General features: G+C 38.5%; 1 protein-coding gene and 1 long non-coding RNA gene across 2 annotated transcripts in view; both read left to right on the forward strand.

Moving 5' to 3' along the window:
• Positions 1 to 501: 501 nt before the first annotated feature.
• Positions 502 to 25,540, forward strand: part of LOC101744820 (serine protease filzig) — a 40,146-nt gene continuing 15,107 nt past the window's right edge. Inside the window, exon 1 of the mRNA XM_004933212.4 lies at positions 502 to 824. Within this exon, the coding sequence (XP_004933269.3) occupies positions 704 to 824 (121 nt within the window). The 5' untranslated portion in view covers positions 502 to 703. The remainder of the gene's footprint in view (positions 825 to 25,540) is intronic.
• LOC134200502 (uncharacterized) lies at positions 19,046 to 20,093 on the forward strand. Its single transcript, XR_009975464.1, has 2 exons — positions 19,046 to 19,276; positions 19,834 to 20,093. It is a non-coding gene; the product is annotated as an uncharacterized LOC134200502 (long non-coding RNA).

Consider the following 25,540-nt stretch of genomic DNA (forward strand, 5'->3'; position numbering starts at 1 on the left):
CTGTGCTGTTATCTTTGATTATGAACTTCCGGGTAGACCAATTACTATCAGGTAGATCGGAATTTCGGACAAAAAAGAAAGAATGCTACTCCAAATTCGTTTAGGACACTATTAATGTGATTATTTAATTTTTTTTAACTAACTAAATCATCCTATATCAATAAATTATCCGATGTAAATTTATTAATCTATACGAACATAACGAAAAAGAAAGTTCACAGTTTTCGCGGGTGAGCTATCAAAGAAATATTATGCTATCTCTTTCGCGCGGCGTACGTCTGTCTCTCACAATTTCACCGTTCACTTGTTTAGCGACTTGCCACTAACTATGACCGAGTTCTTAGGGCTGAAACGACAAACGATTTTGATCTTTAAGTTTAATAGAGTTAAAGACGATTACAGAATGTGATATTGTTGATTTTAAAACTTGTTGGAAGTGAATTAGTAAGGTGGAAATATGTGTGGTTCTTATTTTACAGTATTAAGTTGGTCACTCGGCTAGTAGGTTTTGAACAGCCAAAGAGTTCGTGTGTCGTCAAGTTAAAAAAATAAATAATTAAATGAATTAAAAAATGACGCGGAAACCATTTCGGTGCCGTTAAATGAAATTAATTAAATATTAAAGTAAATGTAAAATGTGAATATTGGTATTTCGTAAAATCTTTTTTTTTTTTCGTTTTTACGCGGGAATTCAAACGTCAAGATGACAGTTCGAAAGTGGTTCAAAACGGGCGGTGATGTGAAACATTTGTTTTTTATTTTAGTGCTTCTATCGATAGTTGACGACTTATCGTATATGTGCAGAGGAGAAAATGATGATAGGGGTGAGTTCTATCGATAAATTTACGATATCTATCGAGAACATTAGCGAAAATAATATGAAACGAAAATAAAATTCGATCTAAAACCTTATTGAGATTTTTTTTTTATTGCTAGATGGGTGGACGAGCTCTCAGCCCACCTGGTGTTAAGTGGTTACTGGAACCCATAGACATCTACGACGTAAATGCGCCACCCACCTTGAGATATAAGCAATATTTATAATTCTGTAACATGTGTAACAATACCTACCTACCTAATAGTAGTACCTACTACAAGATGTCATCAAAAAGGATAAACAAGTGAATTAACCCATAGACACAGCTCACACACTGAGTTTCACACCGGATCTTCTCAGTGGAAGCCGTGCTTCGCAGAATCTACCACCGGATCGGAATCGCGACCCACTGAGAAGATCCGGCGAGAAACTCAATGGGCTGTGTCTATTCTTTTTTTTTTTTTATTGCTTATATGGATGGACGAGCTCACAGCCCACCTGGTGTTAAGTGATTACTGGAGCCCATAGACATCTACAACGTAAATGCGCCACCCACCTTGAGATATAAGTTCTAAGATCTCAGTATCGTTACAACGGCTGCCCTACCCTTCAGACCGAAACGCATTACTGCTTCACGGCAGAAATAGGCAGGGCGGTGGTACCTACCCGTGCGGACTCCCAAGAGGTCCTACCACCAGTGTTTACGCAAATTATAATTTTGCGGGTTTGATTTTTATTACACGATGTTATTCCTTCACCGTGGAAGTCAATCGTGAACATTTCTTGAGTACGTATTTCAATAGAAAAATTGGTACCCGCCTGCGGGATTCGAACACCGGTGCATCGCTGCATACGAATGCACCGGACGTCTTATCCTTTAGGCCACGACGAGTTCAAGTCATTCAGTCTATATACATAAGGATTTTTTTATCTGCCGACGTTTTTGATGGTCGCCAAGTCAATGGAACTCAATGTTTTATAACAGAAGAGGTAGGAGAGAACCCCCCTACTCTGACCGGGTTCTGACTTCGGACGGAGATCAGACGTCGGGTGTAAGAGTGAGTCGCTTAGTGCGGTAGGGCCCTAAAACTTTTGGGCCCGCGGTCTGCTTCCAACATCAGCAGATCGTCAAGTCTCATTACCCCGCGCGCCGGGACATCGACGGAGGTTAGGACCCGGCCCAAAAAAAAAAAGACTCGAGAAGTAAGCAGTGGCTTGGCTCTGCTCTTGACTCCTCAAAACTACTAACTGTCATGTAGACCACAAGCTCGTCCGACTACAAAGTCAATAAAAAATAAAAGTTATCGCCTAGCAACCGAAGCGAGACCATCTATGACTAGAAACCGCCTTGTCCTAAAACTGACATCGAAGGATTTGGTTTTGATATACGAAATCTAGCCAATCCAGTTAGCTAAGCTAATTCTAGATCTCTACTGAAACCGTAGACTCACTGTATGTTTGTGTGTGTAATATCTATAGCAAATAATAACACATAATAGGTACATGGATCTTTCGTAAAATCAAGTTGTTAATAATAGCAGATTTACGAAGGTGGTTTTCAATTTCTTTTTGAGCAGCTTCGCCGAGTCAAGTATCCCGTGATTCGAGATAATTAACCGGTAAAACAGTTGTACACATAAACTGCAATAATTAGTTTGTATCACGGAACCTGCTCGCTTCGGAGAAGTAACGGCCGGTGCGGTGTATCGATGAATGTGTTTTTAAAAAAGTTGGTTTTTTTTGTTGTTTTTGTTTTATCGATAACCAACGGAAGAGAAGTTTGGCACTTCATTATTTTTGTGGTTTTTTTTTTTCGTTGATGTAACTCATTACTTTCGTCTTGAATTTTATTTAAATATATAGTTCCATCCTACATCTCTCTGCATTATTTTCGTTAAATTAGATTAAAATGTTATTGTATTGTACAATTTACAGTTTGACTGTTTTTTTTTGGTGACGCTACTTAATTTTGCTTAGATATGGTGAGATATTCTCAGGTCGCAATATCGATATGGAACGGAGGAGAAGTGTGGTATCTCATTTTTTTTTTTTTCTTTGATGTAACTCTTTACTTTCAGCTTGAGTTTTATTTAAATATATAGTTCCATTTACACCTTTCAATTAGTTTAAATGTTATTGTGTTGTACAATTAATAGTTAAACTGTATTTTTTTTGGTGACGTTACTTAATTTTTTTTAGATATGGCGAGATGTTCTCAAGTCAAGCAATATCATCGAGTTCTTTTGGGATTAGTTTGCGTTCAATAGAACGCATTTGGTACCTAGGTTGGGGACGGATTGTCGCGAAAACACTGACAGACTAGGTTAATATGTAGGGCCAGCCCTATTTGCCTGTCCTTCGTAAAGATTTATTTATAGCGTTCATCCCTAAAATAATCTCCAATGATGATTTAGTTGTCGATTTTGTAGTTGTTCCTAGAAGTTAATTAAATTAATATACCTTACAAATATGTTTTGGATATACTTTTAGTTTGTAAGAAGACTGAAATATAAATGAATGAAACATGATATAAAAATAAATTAGGAAAACTACCGTTAATAAAGGTAAAAACTGTGGACAAGGCACATACCGGTAGTCAAGCCCCAAACTAGGATGCTAGTACTGATTTGTGGATAAGGCCAATATCAATTCATATTTTTAGTACCGAGCATTAGAACAATGAGCCATCAATAATTGAATAGTACGAAACTATATTGGCCTTTTCGTATGAAAGCTTTTGAAAGATTCTTGACGTACGCCCTTTCGGCACAATTAAATGATACTTATTCAACTGACATTATCTGATTTCGTACATAAACGTAGTTTAGGCCTTTTAGGCTCACTTTCATTTCCACTAAGGGTGTGCTTTTAGGTACCTCAAGCACCGGTCATCGTTGTAGTCGAACCCGTCGCTTGCGACGAAGGGCTCGACGAGTAAACTAACCCACTGAGTTTCTCGCCGGATTTTCTCAGTGGGTCGCGTTTCCTATCCAGTAGTAGATTCTGCAAAGCACGGCTCTTGCTAGGGTTCGTGTTAGCAACGTCGTCAGGTTTGAGCCCCGTGAGCTCACCTACTAGTTAAGGTTACGCTGAAATGACCTCTCAAGGCTATCTGCTTAGGTAGGAAAAAAAATCCAGGCCATTGAATCGTAGTTTATGTCTCTGCAAACATCCATGAGTAAAGAAAGCATTTGTGGCCCAGTTTGAGTCACTGCAGCAGTTATTAATTTTGTTCGCTGTAACCCTGTTGAGTCATTCACCACTTTCACCCCGAGAACATGACATATTGGAAGCGATAACGTCTCCGTAGATTCGAGTTTGGCGGGGATTTTTAAGACGGATTTTTTGGTGAACAACCTTATGGTCCCTGATATGAAAGACCCCTTATAACACTGAGGACCACATTAATAAGTCCTGCCTTTATAGACCAAATATATGCGGTAAGCTTATACATACCCCTGCAGAAATACAAGACCTCATATAAGCTTACGAATAAAATATGTTTCATTACATATTACCTTACTATCATTAACTTACAAGCAGCGTTAATAAGTTTGGACGAAAAGACCTTATAGAAAAGGCCTATTTTCTCTTGTTCGGTTTTTCATAAACTAAGACCGAAATACTGATGTGGAAGGACGTGGGAACCCACCACAATTACATCCCAAGAGAGTCATGGACAGAGAAACATATAAACTGTTCAAGGCCATGACCACGACCCTCAGTAATGAGGAAACCGACGCAAGGAGGAGGAAGACCGAAATGCTAATAACAATGACAGTTTCAGGTGCCAAAGTATTGACATATAATGTTTAAACATCATTAGTAACCAATGATGATTCAAATCCACAGTGGTGCGATTTTTCTACGAAAATAATTCCTCATCATGTACTAGCTTGATGGCTAGGATAGCCTTATGCCTCAATGTGGGTGGCGACATGTGTGACGTCATGACAGCTTACACTAGACGAGCATTGAGCTCCTCCACCCATAGCTGCTGCTATGGTCAAAGCTCTGAAAAGTTAATTATCACTTTTTTACGCTTTGACACCCTCTTGCTTAACAACATCCAATTGCCGAATTTTATTTCCAATAAACTTTCACATTAATTAGTAGATGATTTGAATTTCAATTACGCTATTGACTTCTATTTAGTAATATTAATTTGTTAAACGCTTTCACTTACGACGAATGATACCATAGTCGGGTTTGGGATGAAAGCTATCAATCACAACAGAGCTGAATTACCGAATACCACTATCTACCACGATAGCGAGGCTGTAGTGGAGAAGTAGCTATCTGTTTTATCCTCCAGTAAGTCGCGTATTTATCGGCAGAAATAGTTCCCACCATCACCGCGCCTGAAATACCCTGCTTTGTCAGAAGCAGAGCGTTGGTCGCTGTGCGATGCTTTCCATCACCCGGTTACTCTGACAATATCAGCAAGCAACTAAGAGAATATTGCAAGCCCATACGTGTGGGTACCACCACCCTGCCATTTCTGCCGTGAAGTAGTAATGCTTTTGGGTTTGAAAGATCAGGCAGCCGCTGTAAAAACTGAGATCTTAGAACTCATATCTCAGGGTCGGTGGTGGAAATTAACAACAGGTGAACCGTGAGCTCATCCACTTATCAAATTAATCAAGGATTAAGATCGTAGCGATTAAACCTTTAAAGGTTTATGCATTCAGTAAGTAACCAGTAATTCTGTAATTCAGTAAGTAATTTAATGGGTAGGGTAGGGTTGTCGTGTCGCGCTCGCGACGCTTGAAGAATCCAGTTTGTGCTCATAACAGACTTGTGACTACGAGACGGCTGTTTCAATTCTCGTGCCCAATCGCCTTAAGACACCCGGGTGAGGAAATGGGGGTGGGGTGCTACTTTAGGCCGACCATTTGATGAATGAAAAAAAAAGGTAGGCAACGGCTTGGCTCTACCCCTGGCATTGCTGACGTCCATGAGCGAGGGTGACCACTTACCATGAGGTGGGCCGTATGCTCGTCTGCTTACAATGACAATAAAAAATAGAAAAATATCAGGCAATCCGAATTGTCGCGCAATCTTCACAATACACGACCGAACGTAACTAAATTGCTATTGACATAATTCGAGGTCAAAATCGACGACGAGCTAACGATAGAGTTATGATGCATTCCTTTCCGAATTTGACAATGGCGACCCGCTTCTGTGTTATCGATGCCTATAACTGAACCTCGTAATGAAACAAAATGATTAGCCACATGTGACATCAGCATACATCATTACTGATGTTAAAGCGTTTTTGAATGAGTTTTATTTTTATACTAGCTGACCGGGCACACTTCGTAGTGCCACAATCGATCATTAAAAGACCTAAACTTTTGTATAAAATAAACTTAAAACAAACAAAAGGAATCCGTCCGAGGGGGGACACATCAAAGGGAAAACAAAATTGTTATTTTTATTTAATTCCGAGCATTTTTATATTTATCTACCTTTTAAACCTTCTCTGGACTTCCACAAATAATTCAAGATCAAAATTAGTTCGGTCCAGCCGTTCTCGAGTTTTAGCGAGACTAACGAACAGCAATTCATTTATATATATATAGATTTCTTAGTTCTGCTTGAACATAAGATAAACACGTAATTTGGCATTTCTCAAACAAGATATGTAACTCTAAGCACAAAATAACGAGCAATAAGCTAAATCAAAACTTAAACATTCATATTACACAATAATAGTAACTAGAGGTCCCGCAGTAGTCGAAATTCGACTATAATTAATTGGAACTGTAAGTTTGTACGCCATTATGATTGTATTTTATACTTCTATAATCACAAATTTCGCCAAGACTACACTATAAAAAATATTAGCATAGACAAACAATATTTAATCTATTCTCAATTCGACAACAGACGTCAAGAACAAAAGTTTGACAATAAATAGTATGCATGCGTGTGTGCATCAAAGACATGGTATGTAGTGTGTGTAATGTTTTCTTTATTGATTTAATGTATCTTTTACTTCTTCTCTATTTTCTCTATAAGTGTGGAAAATTTCATACTCCTCCGTTCGCGCAATTTTCGTAAAAAGGGATACAAAGTTTTTGCTTCACGTATTAATATATAGATTGGATGATTGTTTATGCTTCCCACTTAATTACTTCTTGAATTGTTCAGTAATCGTTGTCCGGTTGTCTATGAATCGTAATTTTAGACGAATTGCATTTGTATAAAATGTTTATTCACTTTCACCAACAAACAGGTTGTGGTTTATGGGATGTTCGGTGGGTTTTTTTTTTTTTTGTTCATTGAAACTTTCGCTCGATCGTAATATATGTACATACGTATTAGTGAAATTTTACGATTTTACCACCATTTTATTTTTTAATACTTTCGACTCGTTAACATTTATGTAAAGATTCGTGGGAAATTTTGACTGGTTTGAAATTATAGTGCATTATCATATTATTTTTTTGAGGGCTTTCGCTCTGTTGCTGATGATTGATCAATTCGCCACCAATGCTAGAGAAACAGTCGAGCAGTTGTATACTGCTGAGTATTTAAAGAAGGATACCTAAGACCTTAAGCATGTGTTGAGGAGAGACTAGTGAAACTTGACAAAAATCTTTTCTGTCAAGTAGGATCCGAATTTGAAATAAACCTGCTCGGAGTTTCTTGAGCGCTTTTTTTATGATGGGATGTGGGGTGGGATTTGCTAACAGCTGTCCGAGCGCTTCCGAAGAAGACCTAACAACTCAAGAGTATCTGCCTCGCAAAGGAATCTACTACCGAATCGGAATCGCGACCCGCTGAGAAGATCCGGCGAGAAACTCAGCGGGCTGATGCATGGGTTAGGTTGCACGTCGAACTCTTTGCCGAATTCGACGAGGACGGTTACCAGGATCTCTAAGCCTGCTCCTAGTGTTAGAGCTGAAGGTATCTAATGCAAGAGTTATTGGATCTGATGGATCCGTACTATGACAGATCTTTCTTCAAACGAGGCTTACGGAGAGCCTTCAATGGCAGACGGCGGACTGTCTATGTCTCTGTCATTGCCGACGTCTATGGGCGACGGTAAACATTCACCATCAGGTTAGGAGACGGCATTAAAGTCATGAAGTTTAAGGACTCTAGTAAGCATGACTTTTCACACGAAATCTGGTGAAAGTATTCAGCAACTAACAGAAAACTGGCTATCGTCCGTCGCAACCTGTATTATCAGTGAACTCAAATTCATACCGTCACACACGGTCGATAGTAAATTGGATCGCTCGCAAAAACGTCTTGAGAAAGTGATCCGAGTCTTGCTTCATCAGAATTCAGGGTCGCGTCTAATAGGAAATTCTTATTCAGTGCTCATCGTCGTGATATCCGGGTGACTTCCTTATTTGCGGGTCGGTTAAAACGTCAACTCTGTCGCGGTAGCATCGTGGTGCTCCTTATCAAATGTCGAGTAGGATAGGGTTTCAGAAGCAAGTGATAAACACGAAACCACTTTTTGTATTTACAATTTGATGCACTGCGCAATGTTCAAAATAGTTTAAAGATTTTTCTTTTCTTTTTTCCTACTTATGCTGATTGATAGCCTTGAGAGGCTATATCAGCTTTAGCCTAGCGTGTAGGTGAGCTCTCGGGGCTCAAACAGGAGGTGTTGCTAGCACTGGCCCTAGCAAAAGCAGTACTTCGCAGAATCTACCACCGGATCGGAAACTCGACCCACTGAGAAGATCCGGCGAGAAACCCAGTAGGCTGTGTCTATGGGTTAAGTTCCAAAGCCATCGTCACACATACCTTATTAACTAAACTACAAATAGAGATTGTACCGTAGTATCGTCCGTAGCATAGACATTGCCGTTCGCTAGTTTTTTTACTTTCATATAAACAACGTTCTAACAATGCTCCAATTACCCCAAAAATTTGTGGAACATCCAACAATATTAGGAGTCTTTTAGGTGAGGATCACGAGCGACGAGGATTATCAGCACGTGTATAGGCCGGGCTACAAGTCTGATAGATCAGCCGTCACCGATATTGGTGATGATGTTGGTTTTTTTTACCGATAATTTGGAGTCACAGAAGATTACTGGACTCAATAGTTTCCGCCAGTCGATTTTTCGGTTGGATTGTTAAGTCTTCTGACTTACCTACCCCATAAAATGTTTCGCGACTAGCAAATAGAGGCTCTCTTAGTTACTCCTTCATCATGGAAATCATAAGAGGGACCATTGTTATTCGTGTCAGTATTTAAAAATGGTAGACGACTACAAGATTTATGTCTTAACACAACCTCCCCTGAGTGATCTATTTTGGCCAATAGCTTAATAAATTTATTGCACATATACAGTATTATTTGTCAGAGTCGTATGATCAAATGTTCATATATTTTTTTGATGCCTTTATTGATAGCCCGAGAGCCCGTGGGCTCTACCTGTATGTATTTGACCAGACCTGAATTTTCGTACATTGAGACCCCTATACCTACCGTGGATGAGGTGGGGACTCACTAAGCTCAAAGTGGTATATATTTTTTTAACTGATTTAACACTTTTAAATTTTGTCTTGACGAAATAAAAATGAGGAAATTAATTATTTTTTGATCAGCATTGTACCGTATTATTTATAATTATTTCATAAAAAAATTCACTTCTTTATTGTCTAACTAAGAAAGTTTAGTATATAGAATATAAAAAAAATATTAATTTCGGTAAATACATTGCTAAAGTAAATCGCAAGTAAATTATATTCCTCTAAAACAGTGAACGGAAAACATAATATACATCTGGCCGGGTAGTAGCAAAGATTTTATTATATGTTGATGTGTGTACGCAATGTAGAGGTCTGCCGTGATCAATATAAGTTTTTATTAAATAAATATTTATAATAAACAACATATATCAATGGCAGATCTGGTCAATTACTTTCAATTTTTTTTTATTTTAGCATTTTCATAACGGTCTGCCACAAAGTAAAATGCGCGATAATGGTCTGCCATTCTTATTTTCCGATAATAATAATCATATATTTTCAAAATTTTGAAACGGCAGACGTGGTCAAATGGATTTAAAATCCGTCAAAATCGATACCTGTCCTACCTGAGCGCTCGGCGCGTGGACCACTTTGAGCTTAGTGAGTCCCCACCTCATGCATGGTAGGTATAGGGGTCTCAATGTACGAAAATTCAGGTCTGGTCAAATACATACAGGTAGAGCCCACGGGCTCTTGGGCTATGAGCTTGCTCATGGCCTGCCTCGTGTAAAGTATTTACCAAAGCACGTAGTCGTTAAAACCAGGATTCCATTGAGACCTTGATTGTAATTAAATAAATAAATAAATATTTCACACGTCACTCAACTCTCTTCTACATGAACTAAAGTGGACGACATTACAAGCTGCGGTATTCCTTTTCGAGCTTTTTTTTTCAGTTTCAACTCAAATCGAAAGCTCTACTTTTCAAAAGTTCAACTGTAACCTGTCCGGTATGTCGGTCGCTAAAACCGGTAACAGAGCCGCGTTAACGATTCATTCAAAATTGATTTTGGCATTACATCAGTATGTATTTATTTATTTTTACTGGTGGTAGAACCTCTTGTGAGTCCGCACGGGTAGGTACCACCGCCCCGCCTATTTCTGCCGTGAAGCAGTAATGCGTTTCGGTTTGAAGGGTGAGGCAGCCCTTGTAATTATACCTGAGACCTCAGAACTTATTTCTCTAGGTGGGTGGCGCATTTACGTTGTAGATGTCTACGGGCTCCAGTAACGACTTAACACCAGGTGGGCTGTGAGCTCATCCACCCATCTAAGCAATAAAAAAAAAATAATTATAATTTAAATGAATAAAGGTCAAATTTCCACTACTGGAAGACCACTAGTCTATATAAATACTTGCTGTCACCCATTTGAACAAAGTCAATGCAGTCTTCGAAAAGAACCGCTTGCTCTGCGAGTAGAATACTAACCTTATCAGCATTTAAGACATGATTCATTCTTACCGTGACGACAAATCTATTAAAATATTTCATTGAACTTCATTTTGGGACAGACGGAGACTGACTGTGATTTAGATAAGATTTTTGTTTTACTTATTTATTTATTTACTAGCTGACCCGGCAGACTTCGTAGTGCCTCAATCGATAAATAAAAGACCTAAACTTTTATGTAAAATAAACTTAAAACAAACAAAAGGATTCCGTCCGACGGTGGACACATCAAAGGAAAAACTAAATTGTTATTGTAATTTAATTTTTTTTTTTTTTTATTGCTCTTGTAGGCAGACGAGCACACGGCCCACCTGATGGTGAGTGGTTACCGTCGCCCATGGACTTCAGCAATGCCAGGGGCAGAGCCAAGCCGCTGCCTACCGCTTAATACTCTCCACAAGCCTCGTTTGAAGAAGGACATGTCATAGCGCTCGGGAAACACCGTGGAGGGGAGCTCATTCCGTAGCCGGATGGTACGTGGCAAAAAAGACCTCTGGAAACGCACTGTGGATGACCGCAGTGGCTCCAGGTAGTATGGATGAACTCTACTCCGGTGGCGGGCGGTGCGATGGTAAAAACGAGATGCCGGTATCATCTCGAACAATTCCTCAGAGCACTCCCCATGGAACATACGGTACAGAATACAGAGGGAACCGAATTCCGAGCATTTTCCGACCCGGTATCCACCTGACCTCACAATCCTCTCTTATCAAACGCCATAGTCTAATAAATCCAGTGTCACGTTCCGGGCTGCAAGCCAAGGTGTATCACCGACACCGACCCGTTTAAAATTACATTCGCTTTCTTTGACCTCTTCGTCACTTTCTATCGTCAATGCTGTAAGACCACCGATACACTGCTCGTTTTGTTCCTATTAAACTAATGGCTCTTGTTTTCGCGGCGGCATTGGATGCGGTAAATACGAAATGCTGCGTTTACGTGTTGCTCGCATTAGTCAAGGTTTGCTATAGACAAGACATGTAATGTTCTTTAATAAAATACTAGCTTTTGCCCGCGACTTCGTCCGCGTGGAATAGTCACTTTGGCATAACGCTAAATTTTACCCGCCTCTTCATTTACGTTGAAATTGAAATAAATATAGAAAAATCCCAAACAGCTAAAACTATAGTCAATTGGATTGGATATTGACGTGACCGTCGGTAATACAGTGCAACGGTATTACAGTACTCAGGATTGGAACTTCATTACTGAACCGGTAGATGGCGTTGAAGTAGCTAGATTTTGAGATTTTTTGACAAACCATTTTTTAATTTTTTGTAAAAAGTTTTTTTTTTCTTTCTTAATAAAAAGTATCTTATGTTACTTCTAATACCTCCAAGAATATGTGTACAAAGTTTCATGATGATCGGTTGAGTAGTTTTCGCGTGAAAGCTTAACAAACAAACTTACATTCACATCTATATATTAGTAGGGATGTACAATTGATTTTATATATATATTTTTAATACATGCCCAAAAATTGGAAGTTAATTGGTTGAAATGATAAAGACATTCGCAGTTTGAAATGCATTAAATGTGTTTTATTAATTGTGGGAAATTTGTTTGGCTTTTGTTTACCCATCTTTGTTATAGTATGTGAATGTATTGTGCTTTTGTAGTCGTCGTGGCCTAAAGGATAAGACGTCCGGTGCATTCATGTTGAAGCGATGCACCGGTGTTCGAATCCCGCAGGCGGGTACCAATTTTTCTAATGAAATACGTACTCAACAAATGTTCACGATTGACTTCCACGGTGAAGGAATAACATCGTGTAATAAAAATGAAACCCGCAAAATTATAATTTGCGTAATTACTGGTGGTAGGACCTCTTGTGAGTCCGCGCGGGTGGGTACCACCACCCTGCCTATTTCTGCCGTGAAGCAGTAATGCGTTTCGGTTTGAAGGGTGGGGCAGCCGTTGTAACTATACTTGAGACCTTAGAACTTGTATCTCAAGGTGGGTGGCGCATTTACGTTGTGGATGTCTATGGGCTCCAGTAACCACTTAACACCAGGTGGGCTGTGAGCTCGTCGACCCATCTAAGCAATAAAAAAAAATAAGTGCTGTTCGCTTCCAAATTAAACAAATAAACAGGTAAATAAAAAAAATAGGAAAAAAACTGAATTTTTTCAAAGAAGGGTAAAAACCTTTAAAAAAATCGAGAATGGAAATGGAATAACTCATGCGTAGGAGGTAGATAGCAAGATTTTCCAAGTAGCGGAGTCACAAGAAGTCTTACCACCAGTAATTACGCAAATTATAATTTTTCGAGTTTCATTTTTATTACACGATGTTATTCCTTCACCGTGGAAGTTAATCGTGAACATTTGTCAAGTACGTCTTTCATTAGAAAAATTGGTATACCTACTCTGTACCTATGAGTATTTTTAAAACACGGTTTGTCCTGACATTCGTATTCAATACAATGTCACTTTCACAAAATACTTGGTTTTATTGATTTATTAATGTTCACTTTCATTAAAAACATTTTACATAATGAAGCAAAGGAAACTTTATTAAAAATAATTTAAATTCGGACAACAGAGCACTAATATTAAAAACAAATATATTAATGTAATTAATGGATCACTAATTTGGCGGAATACATATGAGGTAGATTACAAATCACTAAATAAAGCCGAATAAGTTAATACCACACATGAACCACGATTCATATAAGGTTAGCTGTTTGCAGCTTCTATATTATTATTCGCTCTTCGCTGATTTTAATCACGAATGATGTACACGCAAATTGAAAAGTTAGATTGTAAACATAGAAGATTTTTTTATTTTTCATTGCTTAGAAGGGTGAACAAACTCACAGCTCACCTGGTGTTAAGCGGTTACTGGAACCCATAGACATCTACTTAATAAATGCGCCACCCACCTTGAGATATAAGTTCTAAGGTCCCGCCTGCGGGATACGAACGCCGGTGCATCGCTCAACACGAATGCACCGGACGTCTTATCCTTTAAGCCACGACGACTTCACAACGGTATGGTATTCAAAGAATGTTGCTACCATTTCTCGATTAATACCATTTAACGTTCCTTTTTTTGGGTTGGCTGGCTCCGGGTCTTCCACAAGTTTCCCTGGCTTAAGATTACGCGTAATTAACAATCCCCCGGGCCTACATACGTACGTCCGCTTTTAAGCTGGCCGAATGAGCCATCATATAAACCACATTCACGAGATAAGTGCCCTGAGATCGCGGACAAGTCTCACGAAAGAACACACCATGTTACTCTTCGGCGTGGTAAACAGTAATCACAATTTCTAACTACCTTAACTAATACACACAGCCGCAGCGTTAAGTATGTTTATGTGTGTCAACTAACTGACATAATTCACATGGGAACGGAAACAAAAAGAGCTTCTTTGGCTCTTGTAATTCGTGCTATAGTTGATAAGACGGCAATTAAGGAGTTACGGTAAAACAGTAGGGCTTAATAGGCGGTCAGATGTTTTTAATTCTTTTTCCTGGTTCCTCTTGTGAGTCCGCACGGGTAGGTACCACCACCCTGCCTATTTCAGCCGCAAAAGCAGTAATGCGTTTGGGTTTGAAGGGTGGGGCAACCGTTGTAACTATACTGAGACCTTACAACTTATATCTCAAGGTGGGTGGCGCATTTACGTTGTAAATGTCTATGGGCTCCAGTGACCACTTAACACTAGGTGGGCTGTGAGCTCGTCTACTCATCTAAGCAATAAAAAAAATTAACCTCCACAATAAATAAATAATAAATAAATAAATAAATATTTACTAACAATCACGCCACATTAACTGGTCCCGTACTAAGTTCGTAAAGAACTTGTATTACAGGTACCAGATAACGGAAATAAATGTAAGATTTTTATTATACACATATTTAATAAACATCCATAACCCTGGAAAAGACATTTATCATACAAATATCTTCCCTTGGCGGGATTCGAACCCGCGACCCCCTTGTGTAGTGACCATGTCACTTACCACTACACCAGACGGTAAATAAAACAATAAACCATTAATAGATATTTTCATCAAAACACGCTATGTATAAATAAAATATAATTACACCAAAATACATATCATTGTTTCCGTGTAATCATAACGTGGGATTGGAACTTAACGCTATATTAATTAAGCCTTTTCTTTTTATTACGACGAGACGCGATATATTGATGGCCATAGACATCAAGATGATATGTGGTCCACGCGCCTTGAAGCAAAACTTGTAGCCTCGACTGCATTTTCTCAAAGCCTGATATCGAGCTAAGATTGCTTACTTATTTTGAGACAGTGCAATCTATATGTATAAAAATGAATTGCTGTTCGTTAGTCTCGCTAAAACTCGAGAACGGCTGGACAGATTTGGCTAATTTTGGTCTTGAATTATTTGTGGAAGTCCAGAGAAGGTTTAAAAGGTAGATAAATATGAGAATGGTCGGAATTAAATAAAAATAACAATTTTGTTTTTCCTTTGATGTGTTCCCCGTCGGACAAATTCCTTTTGTTTGTTTTAAGTTTATTTTATACAAAACTTAAGGTCCTTTATTTATTGATTGAGGCACAACGAAGTCTGCCGGGTCAGCTAGTCTATTAATAGAAGCAAGATTGACCACTCTTGTATCTTCGACTGACGATAAAATGTACCAATTGAATAATCGCGAACCGTGCTACTGGTTTGGTAGAATTTACTTTCATTATTGGGGCCCGATAGTCGTCCGTAGGTGTCTTTGTAAACGTTTTGTTGTGGATCGCCTTTATAAATATGTAAGTTTAGTTGAAGTCTTTCTGTCAGTGGTGGCGTTCTGTTCTCTTGCGAATATAGACTAATGTACCTTTTTTTATTGCTGAGATGGGTGGACGAGCTTACAGCCCAGCTGGTGTTAAGTGGTCACTGAAGCCCATAGATATCTACAACGTAAATTCGCCACCCATCTTGAGGTATAAGTTCTAAGGTCTCAGTATAGTTACAACGGCTGCCCCACCCTTCAAACAGAAATGCATTACTGCTTCACGGCAGATATAGACGGGGTGGTGGTACCGGAGCGGACTCACAAGAGGTCCTACCACCAGTGATTACGCAAATTATAATTTTTGCGGGTTTGATTTTTATTACACGATGTTATTCCTTCACCGTGGAAGTCAATCGTGAGCATTTGTTAAGTACGTATTTCATTAGAAAAATTGGTACCCGCCTGCGGGATTCGAACACCGGTGCATCGCTAGACATTTTTTTTTTTTTTTTTCCTACCTAAGCTGAGAGCCTTGAGAGGCTATGTCAGCGTAACCCTAACTTTTGTAGGTGAGCTCACGGGGCTCAAACCTGATGACACGAACCCTAACACGAGCCGTGCTTCGCAGAATCTACCACCGGATCGGAAACGCGACCCACTGAGAAGATCCGGCGAGAAACTCAGTGGGCTGTGTCTGGGAGTTAATTTACTCGTCGAGCCCTTCGTCGCAAGCGACGGGTTCGACGAGAACGGTGACCGGTGCTTGAAGTACCTAGAAGCACCGTTAGTGGATCGGGAGGATCCGAGATGACGTGTTTTGGGCGACGTCGACTGCTTTCCATACTGTCCGCAGGATCGGGAATGTAGTTACCGGCGGCCACGATGAGAGGGTTCTCGTGTCGTGCCGCTTTATCGAAGTGGCGCATTGACGCCGACTGCATATACTTACTGGTGGACTCTAAGTCCAGGTCGTCATGGAGGTCGACGTTCCTGACGAACCACGGGGCTCCGACGGCTATCCTGCAAAAACGGGATTGAATGACTTGGAATGATTTTAAGTGTATGCGGGCCGCGTGAGCGAACACTACACTTGCATAGGTCATGACGGGGCGTATGCAAGTTTTGTAGAGTGTCACCTTATTTCTAAGGGACATTTTACTTCGCCTACATATCATCGGGTAGAGACGTCCTAGAATGAAGGCGGCACGGTCGCGTACCGTCTTGATGTGGGGGCGGAATGTCATCCTACTGTCGAGGGTGACGCCTAAATATTTGACCTTCGGGGCCCACGGTATGGGCTGGTCGAACATCGTGATTGGGCGAATGGCGGGGGCGGGGGTATTGACGCGCCTAGTCGGGAGGGGGATGCTCAGCGTGGTGTTCGGAGGGCGACCCCTTTTGAAGAGCACCGCTGTGCTTTTCGTGGGGTTAATGTCGATGCGCCACTTCCGGAACCACTGTCCCAAGGTAGTAGCTGCGGTCTGAAGTCGTCGATGAAGCAACGCCTTCTTCCTACACGAGTAGTCGCTAGACACGAATGCACTGGACGTCTTATCCTTTAGGCCACGACGACTTGGAAATCTAATAAGTGTTTTATTGAAATACCGCCTAATTCCAATAGTTTCTTTTAAGCAAAAACACGCTCGAGGCCCGCCAATGATCTCCGGTGTAGAGATAATAAGGAAACTCACCTTTAGAGATAAGACGCACGCAATTACAACGTAAAACGGAATGCGTTTCTAATACGCTCTGTTTGTTATCCGTGTTATCGATAGAGCCCGCTGATGCATCGATTTTTTTTTATCAGCATTACTACTCTTTTACTTTTGTTATTAAGATCGGGTGTGTGTTTTATTTTTCAGTAAACATTGCCTAGTTGGTTTAATCGTTATAGGAGTTATAAGTGTTTTTATTGCTTAGATGGGTGCACGAGCTCACAGCCCACTTGGTGGTAAGTGGTCACTGGACCCATAGACATCTACAACGTAAAGCATTGAGGTATAAGTTCTAAGGTCTCAAGTATAGTTACAACGGCTGCCCCAGCCTTCAAACCGAAACGCATCACTGCTTCACGGCAGAAATAGGCGGGGTGGTGGTACCTACCCGCGCGGACTCACAAGAGATCCTACCACCAGTAATAAAGGTCTGTTTATAGTCGCAGCCATTACCGCTATGAAAGAATTTCGGTATTTTCTAGTGCTTTTCCTTCGCTTGTGTGTGTGTGTGTGTTTGTGTGCAGTACCCAAAAACACAATTGAAAATCTTAAAATACAAAACGGAAATATAAAACACTATTTCACACATGAATGATATTTTATTCTTTAATTTCTATGTATATTTTTCCCCTGCCTAATCCTTGAAAGCGTAAGGGGACTATTCCAACTACTCGCGGATCGGTAGGTGAGCTCACGGGCTCAACCTGAGAAAATTTGCTAACACTAGCCCTAGCAAGAGCAGTGCTTCACTGAATCTACTGCCGAATCGGAATGGCGACCCACTGAGAAGATCCGGAAGAATCTAAATTAGAAAATACATCACACAGTACATTTTTGGTACTTGTCTGCGGGATTCGAAGCGAGTACACCGATCTTCTTATCCTTTAGGCGACGACGACTTGTAATATTCTTGTATTGGAGATATAAAAAAACAAAAAAATATGGATGATTAAATTTGTTCTATAAGTGTGTTTCAATTCGATATGTCACATATAATTGTACATTCTATTGTAATTTATTAAGCTATTGCATAGCTTTTATCGCGGGCTTTGAGCGCGGTGACCGAATCAAGAAATTCCGTAACGAAAATAAAACCTAACACCCCGCACTCCGCCTACCATGTAGCTCGCGTTCAACACCTTCACACGTTGTGCTTGTGTAGTGTTTGTGAATAAGCACGTGGCGTGACGTCACACTGCATGCGCATCATGAAAAGTCTGCCCATCTCTCTCTCGCGCGGTCTAGCTTATGAGTGTGAAGGGGACAGTTAATGTTTTGCTTTTTTTAATGTTTATAAATATAGCGTGGTCTTATTTTATTATTGTTTTAATATTAAATTATTATTGTCTAATTATAATCGCATAAGTTGATAAAGATGCTACGCAATAGCTTTAACGCGGCAGTCCCCGAGTGCCACACGTGTTTTTTTTTAATTGACTCTTTTTCCAATGTGACGTTTTAAACATATTTTAGATTTTTAGGTTTATAAATAATTATTGTAGTCGACAATACTACATGCGGGATGAACTAACAATTCTGGCGTCACTGTACATAAAACTAAAAGACGGGTCTACTCATAAGAGCTCAATAGTACAGTTTCAACAGAGCTCATACCGAAATGCCACAAAGAGTAATATTCTTCCAAAACATTTCCATTAAGTGATACCATTTTGAGAACCACAGAAATAACTTGCAAAAAAAATTATTGCTGTGACTAATTTTATTACAATGGAGCTTTAAGTTCGTGACGTAACGCAGCTTTTTGAAGAAATAGAAAGTTCGAATATGGTTAATAATTGTGTAAATGATTCATTGCAGCGGAATTTGTGAAAACCACGGAATAGATAAATAAGGTTGGAATGGTAATGTAGGCGGGGCAAGCGTGCCACAGTTATGATAGAACAAACATAACTCGACCGATTCTTTCATTCACCGCGTTTAGTGCGCTTCGGACTACTTGGCGAACAGATCTCCGCTTTATAGTGCCGTGTTGTGCAATTATAACTTGTAAAACAAAAAATCAGACCTCAAGTATAGAGCGAGGAGGTATATCTTTCGATCGGTAAGTCGAAATCACCATTTAATTACAATATTATTTGTCTAAAACATAAAAATATACTGAGCATTATGAAATTCCAAACATTAACAATATTATTGCAGCAAGTTATAAATAGCATACATTGCGCGATGTGTGCTCGCCCAATGAACGCAATGACCAAGTCAGCTTCCAATGTACTACATGCATTGCGTTCTCTACACTTCAATCTTTGAAATTTCGGCCTTTGCCCTGATTGGCCGTGCAGTTTGTCGATAGTGAGGTGACCATGAGGTGAAATAAAATCATCGACAGAATTCTCGACTATATTTACATTTGACATGGATAATTTTTGCATTATTTTATATTTAATTAATGATACCTAGTATATTCTTAGTGAGACGTATTTTGAGTAAAATAAATATGTATTATTATTATTGAATTATTATCATTGAATTAAAGTGAAGGTATAATATAAAGGGACATGTAGACCTCTAATTTACGGGTATTTACTATATTGTCTAAGACGTATTAAAATCTAAGTAAAATGCTATTTGACTTATGCAGTAAATTAAAAATTTTAGGTTTCCTAAAGAACCTAACGCCAGGGAACAATGGATTGACGTGACAGGTAGAGGAAACTGGAGACAAAGACGAGTACTATTTGCTCTAAACATTTTACTGAAAATGATTTTATCATAAAAAAAATCAGAATACACTTAGTTTTGAAAAATTCATTCGCAATTAATAGCAAGCGCCAACTGCTTAACAAATACGTTTTATTCCAGCGACAGTGACTATTTGTAATTAATAAAAGTAAAATAGTTTTTTTTTTCAATATTTATTTCATGTTTCATTTTCTCCATTCATTCATCAGATAATTTATCGATAAAGAATATCGATTTTATCAAGCACTAGCGTGTATGAACATTTTTATTGCCTTTTTGCGTGTGTGAGTGTGTATGCCTACGGGTGTTTTGTGCTAGTTGCGAACGAATATCTGTCCTGAGATTTATGTGTGGGTGTTTTTGTTGTGTGCGAAATACTTGTAATCACAGTGTGTGTATGTGTAGAAATTAAAATAGTGGGGATGAAGCGGCGACACTGGTTCTAATACAAAATTAGAGCAAAGGCCTTTCCAACCTTATTTATCTATTCCGTGGTGAAAACCGTATAAAGAAATACATGTGTTTTTGTTGTCGCTTCGACGATGGGCGACCTTTTTTTTATAGCTTAGATGGATGGACGAGCTCACAGCCCACCTGGTGTTAAGTGGTTACTGGAGCCCATAGACATCTACATCGTAAATGCGCCACCCACCTTGAGATATAAGTTCTATGGTCTCAAGTATAGTTACAACGGCTGCCCCGCCCTTCAAACGGAAACGCATTACTGCTTCACGGCAGAAATAGGTGGGCGGCTTACTTGGTGTTAAGGGATTATTGGAGTCCGTAGACATCAACAAAGGGAATGCCGCCATCCAAGTCGAGACATGAGTTCCAAATCTAAGGTTTTACAGTAAAACGGCTGCTCACTCTTGAAACGGAAACGCATTACTGTCATTCGTGTCACGCATTACAGCTTCACGGCAGAAATAGGCAGGATAGCGGTACCGTCCATGCAGGCTCACAAGAAGCCCTTACCACCAGTAAAATTCATTAAATATAATTAAAGATTAATAAATAATAAATTAATTAATAAATAAAGATTTCTCAAAGAAATAAGCAGTGCCTTTGTACATAATTTTCCTATTACTCTGTACTGTGTCTTGTTTTCTGTGTGTACATAAATAAATAAATAAATAAATAAATATTCAAAATTCAATGTATGTAGATCCCTCGAACGTAGTAACAAAGATTAACCCGCATTTAAAACCGGCAGATATACAAAATGCAGACAAACTCTTAAATTAAAATTCCTATTTTGTATATTTATTTTTATATTAATACGTGAAGCAAAAACTTTGTATCCCTTTTTACGGAAATTGCGCGGACGGAGGAGTATGAAATTTTCCACACTTATAGAGAATATAGAGAAGAAGTGCACAATGCTCATATTTTTTTTAAATAATGCATAAAAGATACATTAAATCAATAAAGAAAACATTACACATACTACATACCATGTATTTGACGCACACACGCATGCATACTATTTATTGTCAAACTATTGTTCTTGACGTCTGTTGTCAAATTGAGAATAGATTAAATATTGTTTGTCTTTATTAATATTTTTTATAGTGTAGTCTTGGGGAAATTTGTGATTATAGAAGTATAAAATACAATCATAATAGTGTACAAACTTACAATTTCAATTAATTATAGTCGAATTTCGACTACTGCGGGACCACTACTTAGTGTAACAAGACCCCGTTTAGTTACGGTTATTATATAAATAAATAAATAAAACAGTAAACAAGTAGATACAATAGGCGGTTTTATCACTAAAAGCGATCTCTTCCAGACAAACGTTTTAATTATAGAAATTCTGGAAAAGATAAAGAGATACAGCAGGTATGTTGCGGTGTACTATTGATAATACATTATCAATGAAAATGTGAAGATGTATGTGTTATAACTTACAATAAATATACTTATTACAGTTAAATATAATATAAAACCACATCATATATGTTTTTTTTTTTTTTCCCAGCCCATAGACATCCGCCACGTAAATGCGCCACCCACCTTGAGATACAAGTTCTAAGGTCTCATTTATAGTAACGACGGCTGCCCCACCCTTCAAACCGAAACGCATTACTGCTTAACGGCAGAAATAGGCAGGGTGGTGGTACCCACCCGCGCGGACTCACAAGAGGTCCTACCACCAGTACTCACAAGAGGTCCTACCACCAGTTCCAATAAATCAACAGATAAAACATAAACAAAGGAACAATAATAAGCGTAGGGATGCTACTAACGAAACGACAAAGCTCCACATCGCCCACCCTTAGAGCAAACTCATTCTAACCGGCACCATCTAGGCGGGCTTCGGATAGCCTGCCGACCGAGAGGGCTGGTGGTCGTGGCGCCGACGACCGCCAGTCCGGCGTCCCGAGGTGGAGGGTAATAGGAGAGATGTGCTCCGCACTAAACGCTTCGCTTTCCCCCCTTTGCCTTTACATGAGTTCTGTCTCATGCGAGGTTTGGATGTTGGTTGTTGAGCGACAGGAGGTTTTAGTCGGTTCGACTCCAACATACTCCGCCCGCCATCCCCTGTGAAGGGCGGAAGTCCGGCGATTTCCTCCTGACCAAAAAAAACAAACCCTATAACAAAAAACGGCATTGAAGAAACCTCAATCGACATTAACTCTATTTTTGTTATGCTAACGATAATAATAATTTATTTTGGCTAATCAACTTGCTCTATTAGCTCTGTTATCATTGCAACTCGCTGATGCAACGTTTTTTATCAGCTATACTTTTATTGTTCTGATACGGTTTGTTATGGTTAACCGTGCTCGTGGAACTCGCCAAAGAGTTCGACATGCAACCTAAGCCATGCATCAGCCCGCTGAGTTTCTCGGCTCGGCGAGCAAAGGCTCAGCCAGGAGGGGTAAAGCCAGCTGCCCGAGCGCCTCCGAAGGAGACCTATCAACTCAAGAGCAGTTGCTTCGCGAATGAATCTACTACTGGATCAGAATCGCGACCCACTGAGAAAATTCGGCGAGAAACTCAGTGGGCTGTGTCTGTGGGTTAATTTACTCGTCGAGCCCTTCGTCGCAAGCGACGGGTTCGACGAGGACGGTGACCGGTGCTTGAGGTACCTAAAAGCACTGTTAGTGGATCGGGAGGATCCGTAATGACGCTATCACTCTACTGTCGAGACTCTACTATAAAGGAAAGAGAAGAGAATAAGGGATTTTCTTCGGTTTTCGGGAATCGTGGGCATTAAATTTAACTGCGGGGTGGGTCTTGCGTAGCTCACGCCGCGCTCTTCGTGCGCCTTTCTCAAGGCGTAGTCTCCTAGGAGGAATAGAAAGAAGAAGAGATCGATCTTCTTCTTCTCCCTTTTCTTCTCTGGAAACACGCTGGAGTCCGATTGAACCCAGTCTGTCATCCCCCTCGACCGGATATCAGAAAACGGATACCCCAGCATTAAAAAAAAGGTTTAATAAAACTACTTTTACGGTTCAATCCCGCGTTTTTATTACGGAATTTATTACGAAAATATTATTCCCGATGTTAAAGTATTCGACTTTACAGCTTCAGTGGTCGTTCTTATACGGTTACATTTGAATATTACCTACGGTCTTTCAATATTTTGATATGAAAGAAAAAATTTGAAAATTATTTATTAAAATCGTATTAAAAGGTAATTTTGAATGATAAAGATATTTTTTAATATAAAAAATATAAATATAAAAATATAAAAATAAAAAATAAAAATATAATAAAAAAATATATTATAAACCAGATTAAACAGTAAAATTAGTTTAAATTTTTTAATCCGCAAAACAGAAACTTAAAGAAAGCAAACTTTTCAAGTCGATCAATAAAAAATAAAAAAACAATTTTTTTGTTTTATTATTATTATTTGATTTTTTTGTTTTAATTATTATTATTATTGCTTTTGTTTTAGTCCGAGATTGTAGTTATTATTTTTATTTAATTCTAGTAATAAAAGAAATGTTAATGAGTGTAATATGGATGCAAAATCAGAAGTAAATGAAATAAATAAAATAAATTAAAATAGTGTGCAGAATTAAAAAAAAAACCGATGAATTTCTTTTGGAAAGTTCACATATCGAGTTCATTAACGACGATTACCGATTCGGATCGTGTTGCTGACACGGTCCGTTCTTGGCACACTTCGATTCGTTTCCGGAATGCATACGATTATTTCGTGCTAATCATCATTAATCATTATCGAACCTCTTAATAATAATAATGATTCATTTATTTATCAGATAATCTATATATCGACGCTTGAAAGGCAAACGTGACTAAGCGACAATGCGTGAGCTTTACAGTAGACTCATTTAAAGTTGAAATACCTGAAAAAAAATTATTTTAACTTACTATTTTACTTTACTATTTTAACGTATCTAACTGTAGGATTGAAATGATTTTAATAGACCTAGAATCAAAATTAAGCAACGTCACCAAAAAAAAATGCAGATAAACTATTAATTGTACAACGCAATAAAATTTAAACTAATTTAAAGAAAATAATGTAGAGAGGTAGGATGAATATAAGTAAACCTACAGTGGTTTTTACGGATGTTCCGTTATAACTACTGAACCATGCAACCGATTAACTTGAAACTTGGTATCCATGTAGAAAATATATGTACTTAATGGATAGGCTAATATTTATATGACTGTTGGACTTTTTACACCAGTTGCGGGGGCATTAATGATGAGAATCTTTGTGGGGGTGAGAAATAATAATGTTAATTTTAAATGTCCAGCGAAGCGGGCGGGTACAGCTAGTTTTAATATAATATTTTAATTTTGATTTTAAAAAATGTGAATGAATTTTTCGTTGTTGACGAGTATATGGCCATAATTGTAAGTAGTCGATTCGCGTGTATGTACCCCAATGAGTTTAAGGACCAAGGACATAGTGAAGGTATTCCGCTGAGGTAATTCGCTAACTTATCTTGTAGAAGTCGTTGTCGCGATTCAGGCTTTTGAAGGTTCTCTTTCTTCTATTAAATGATAGCCACCGCTGCATGTAAATATCACGTTATCTTAAATGTAATTTATATACTTCATATAAATGGTTATGCAGGACAGTGTAAGAAAAAATGATTTAATTGTAAAAAAGCGTGGAGTGCTTTTTAGGATATTATCAAAATAGCCCTTCTACTCATATCTGTTCATAAAATATTTATAACTACTGATACCATGCACCCCACGCTGTTTTACAATAAAATCATTTTTTCTTACACTATTTTTAATTCAAATTTATTTTCTATTCTTTAGTTGGATTTTCTATAAAAGCGTATTTTATTAGTTTTTTTAAACTGTTATTAATTTTTTATTTTTTAGTTGAATTTCAATTTTTTCATTTATTTTTCAATTTTAATATTATATTGCCATCGGTCCTTAATAATTATACCAAATCTCGAGTTAAACCGACGTTTTGAAGGGGCTCAAAATCACGTTCAAAGATTCCGTTACATACATACGTCTGAAGCTAATAAAAGCGTATTAAAATTAATCGTATTGATTCGTTTTAAAAATAAAATAAAATAAGTAATAAGTAATAATAAAATAAAAAAGAATTATCTGTTCCATTAAACTGATGTGTACCATTTTTCTTGTGTTCGAAACGCTAATCGCT

This window comes from Bombyx mori, chromosome 2, assembly GCF_030269925.1.
Source record: "Bombyx mori chromosome 2, ASM3026992v2".
Lineage (NCBI taxonomy): Eukaryota > Metazoa > Arthropoda > Insecta > Lepidoptera > Bombycidae > Bombyx > Bombyx mori.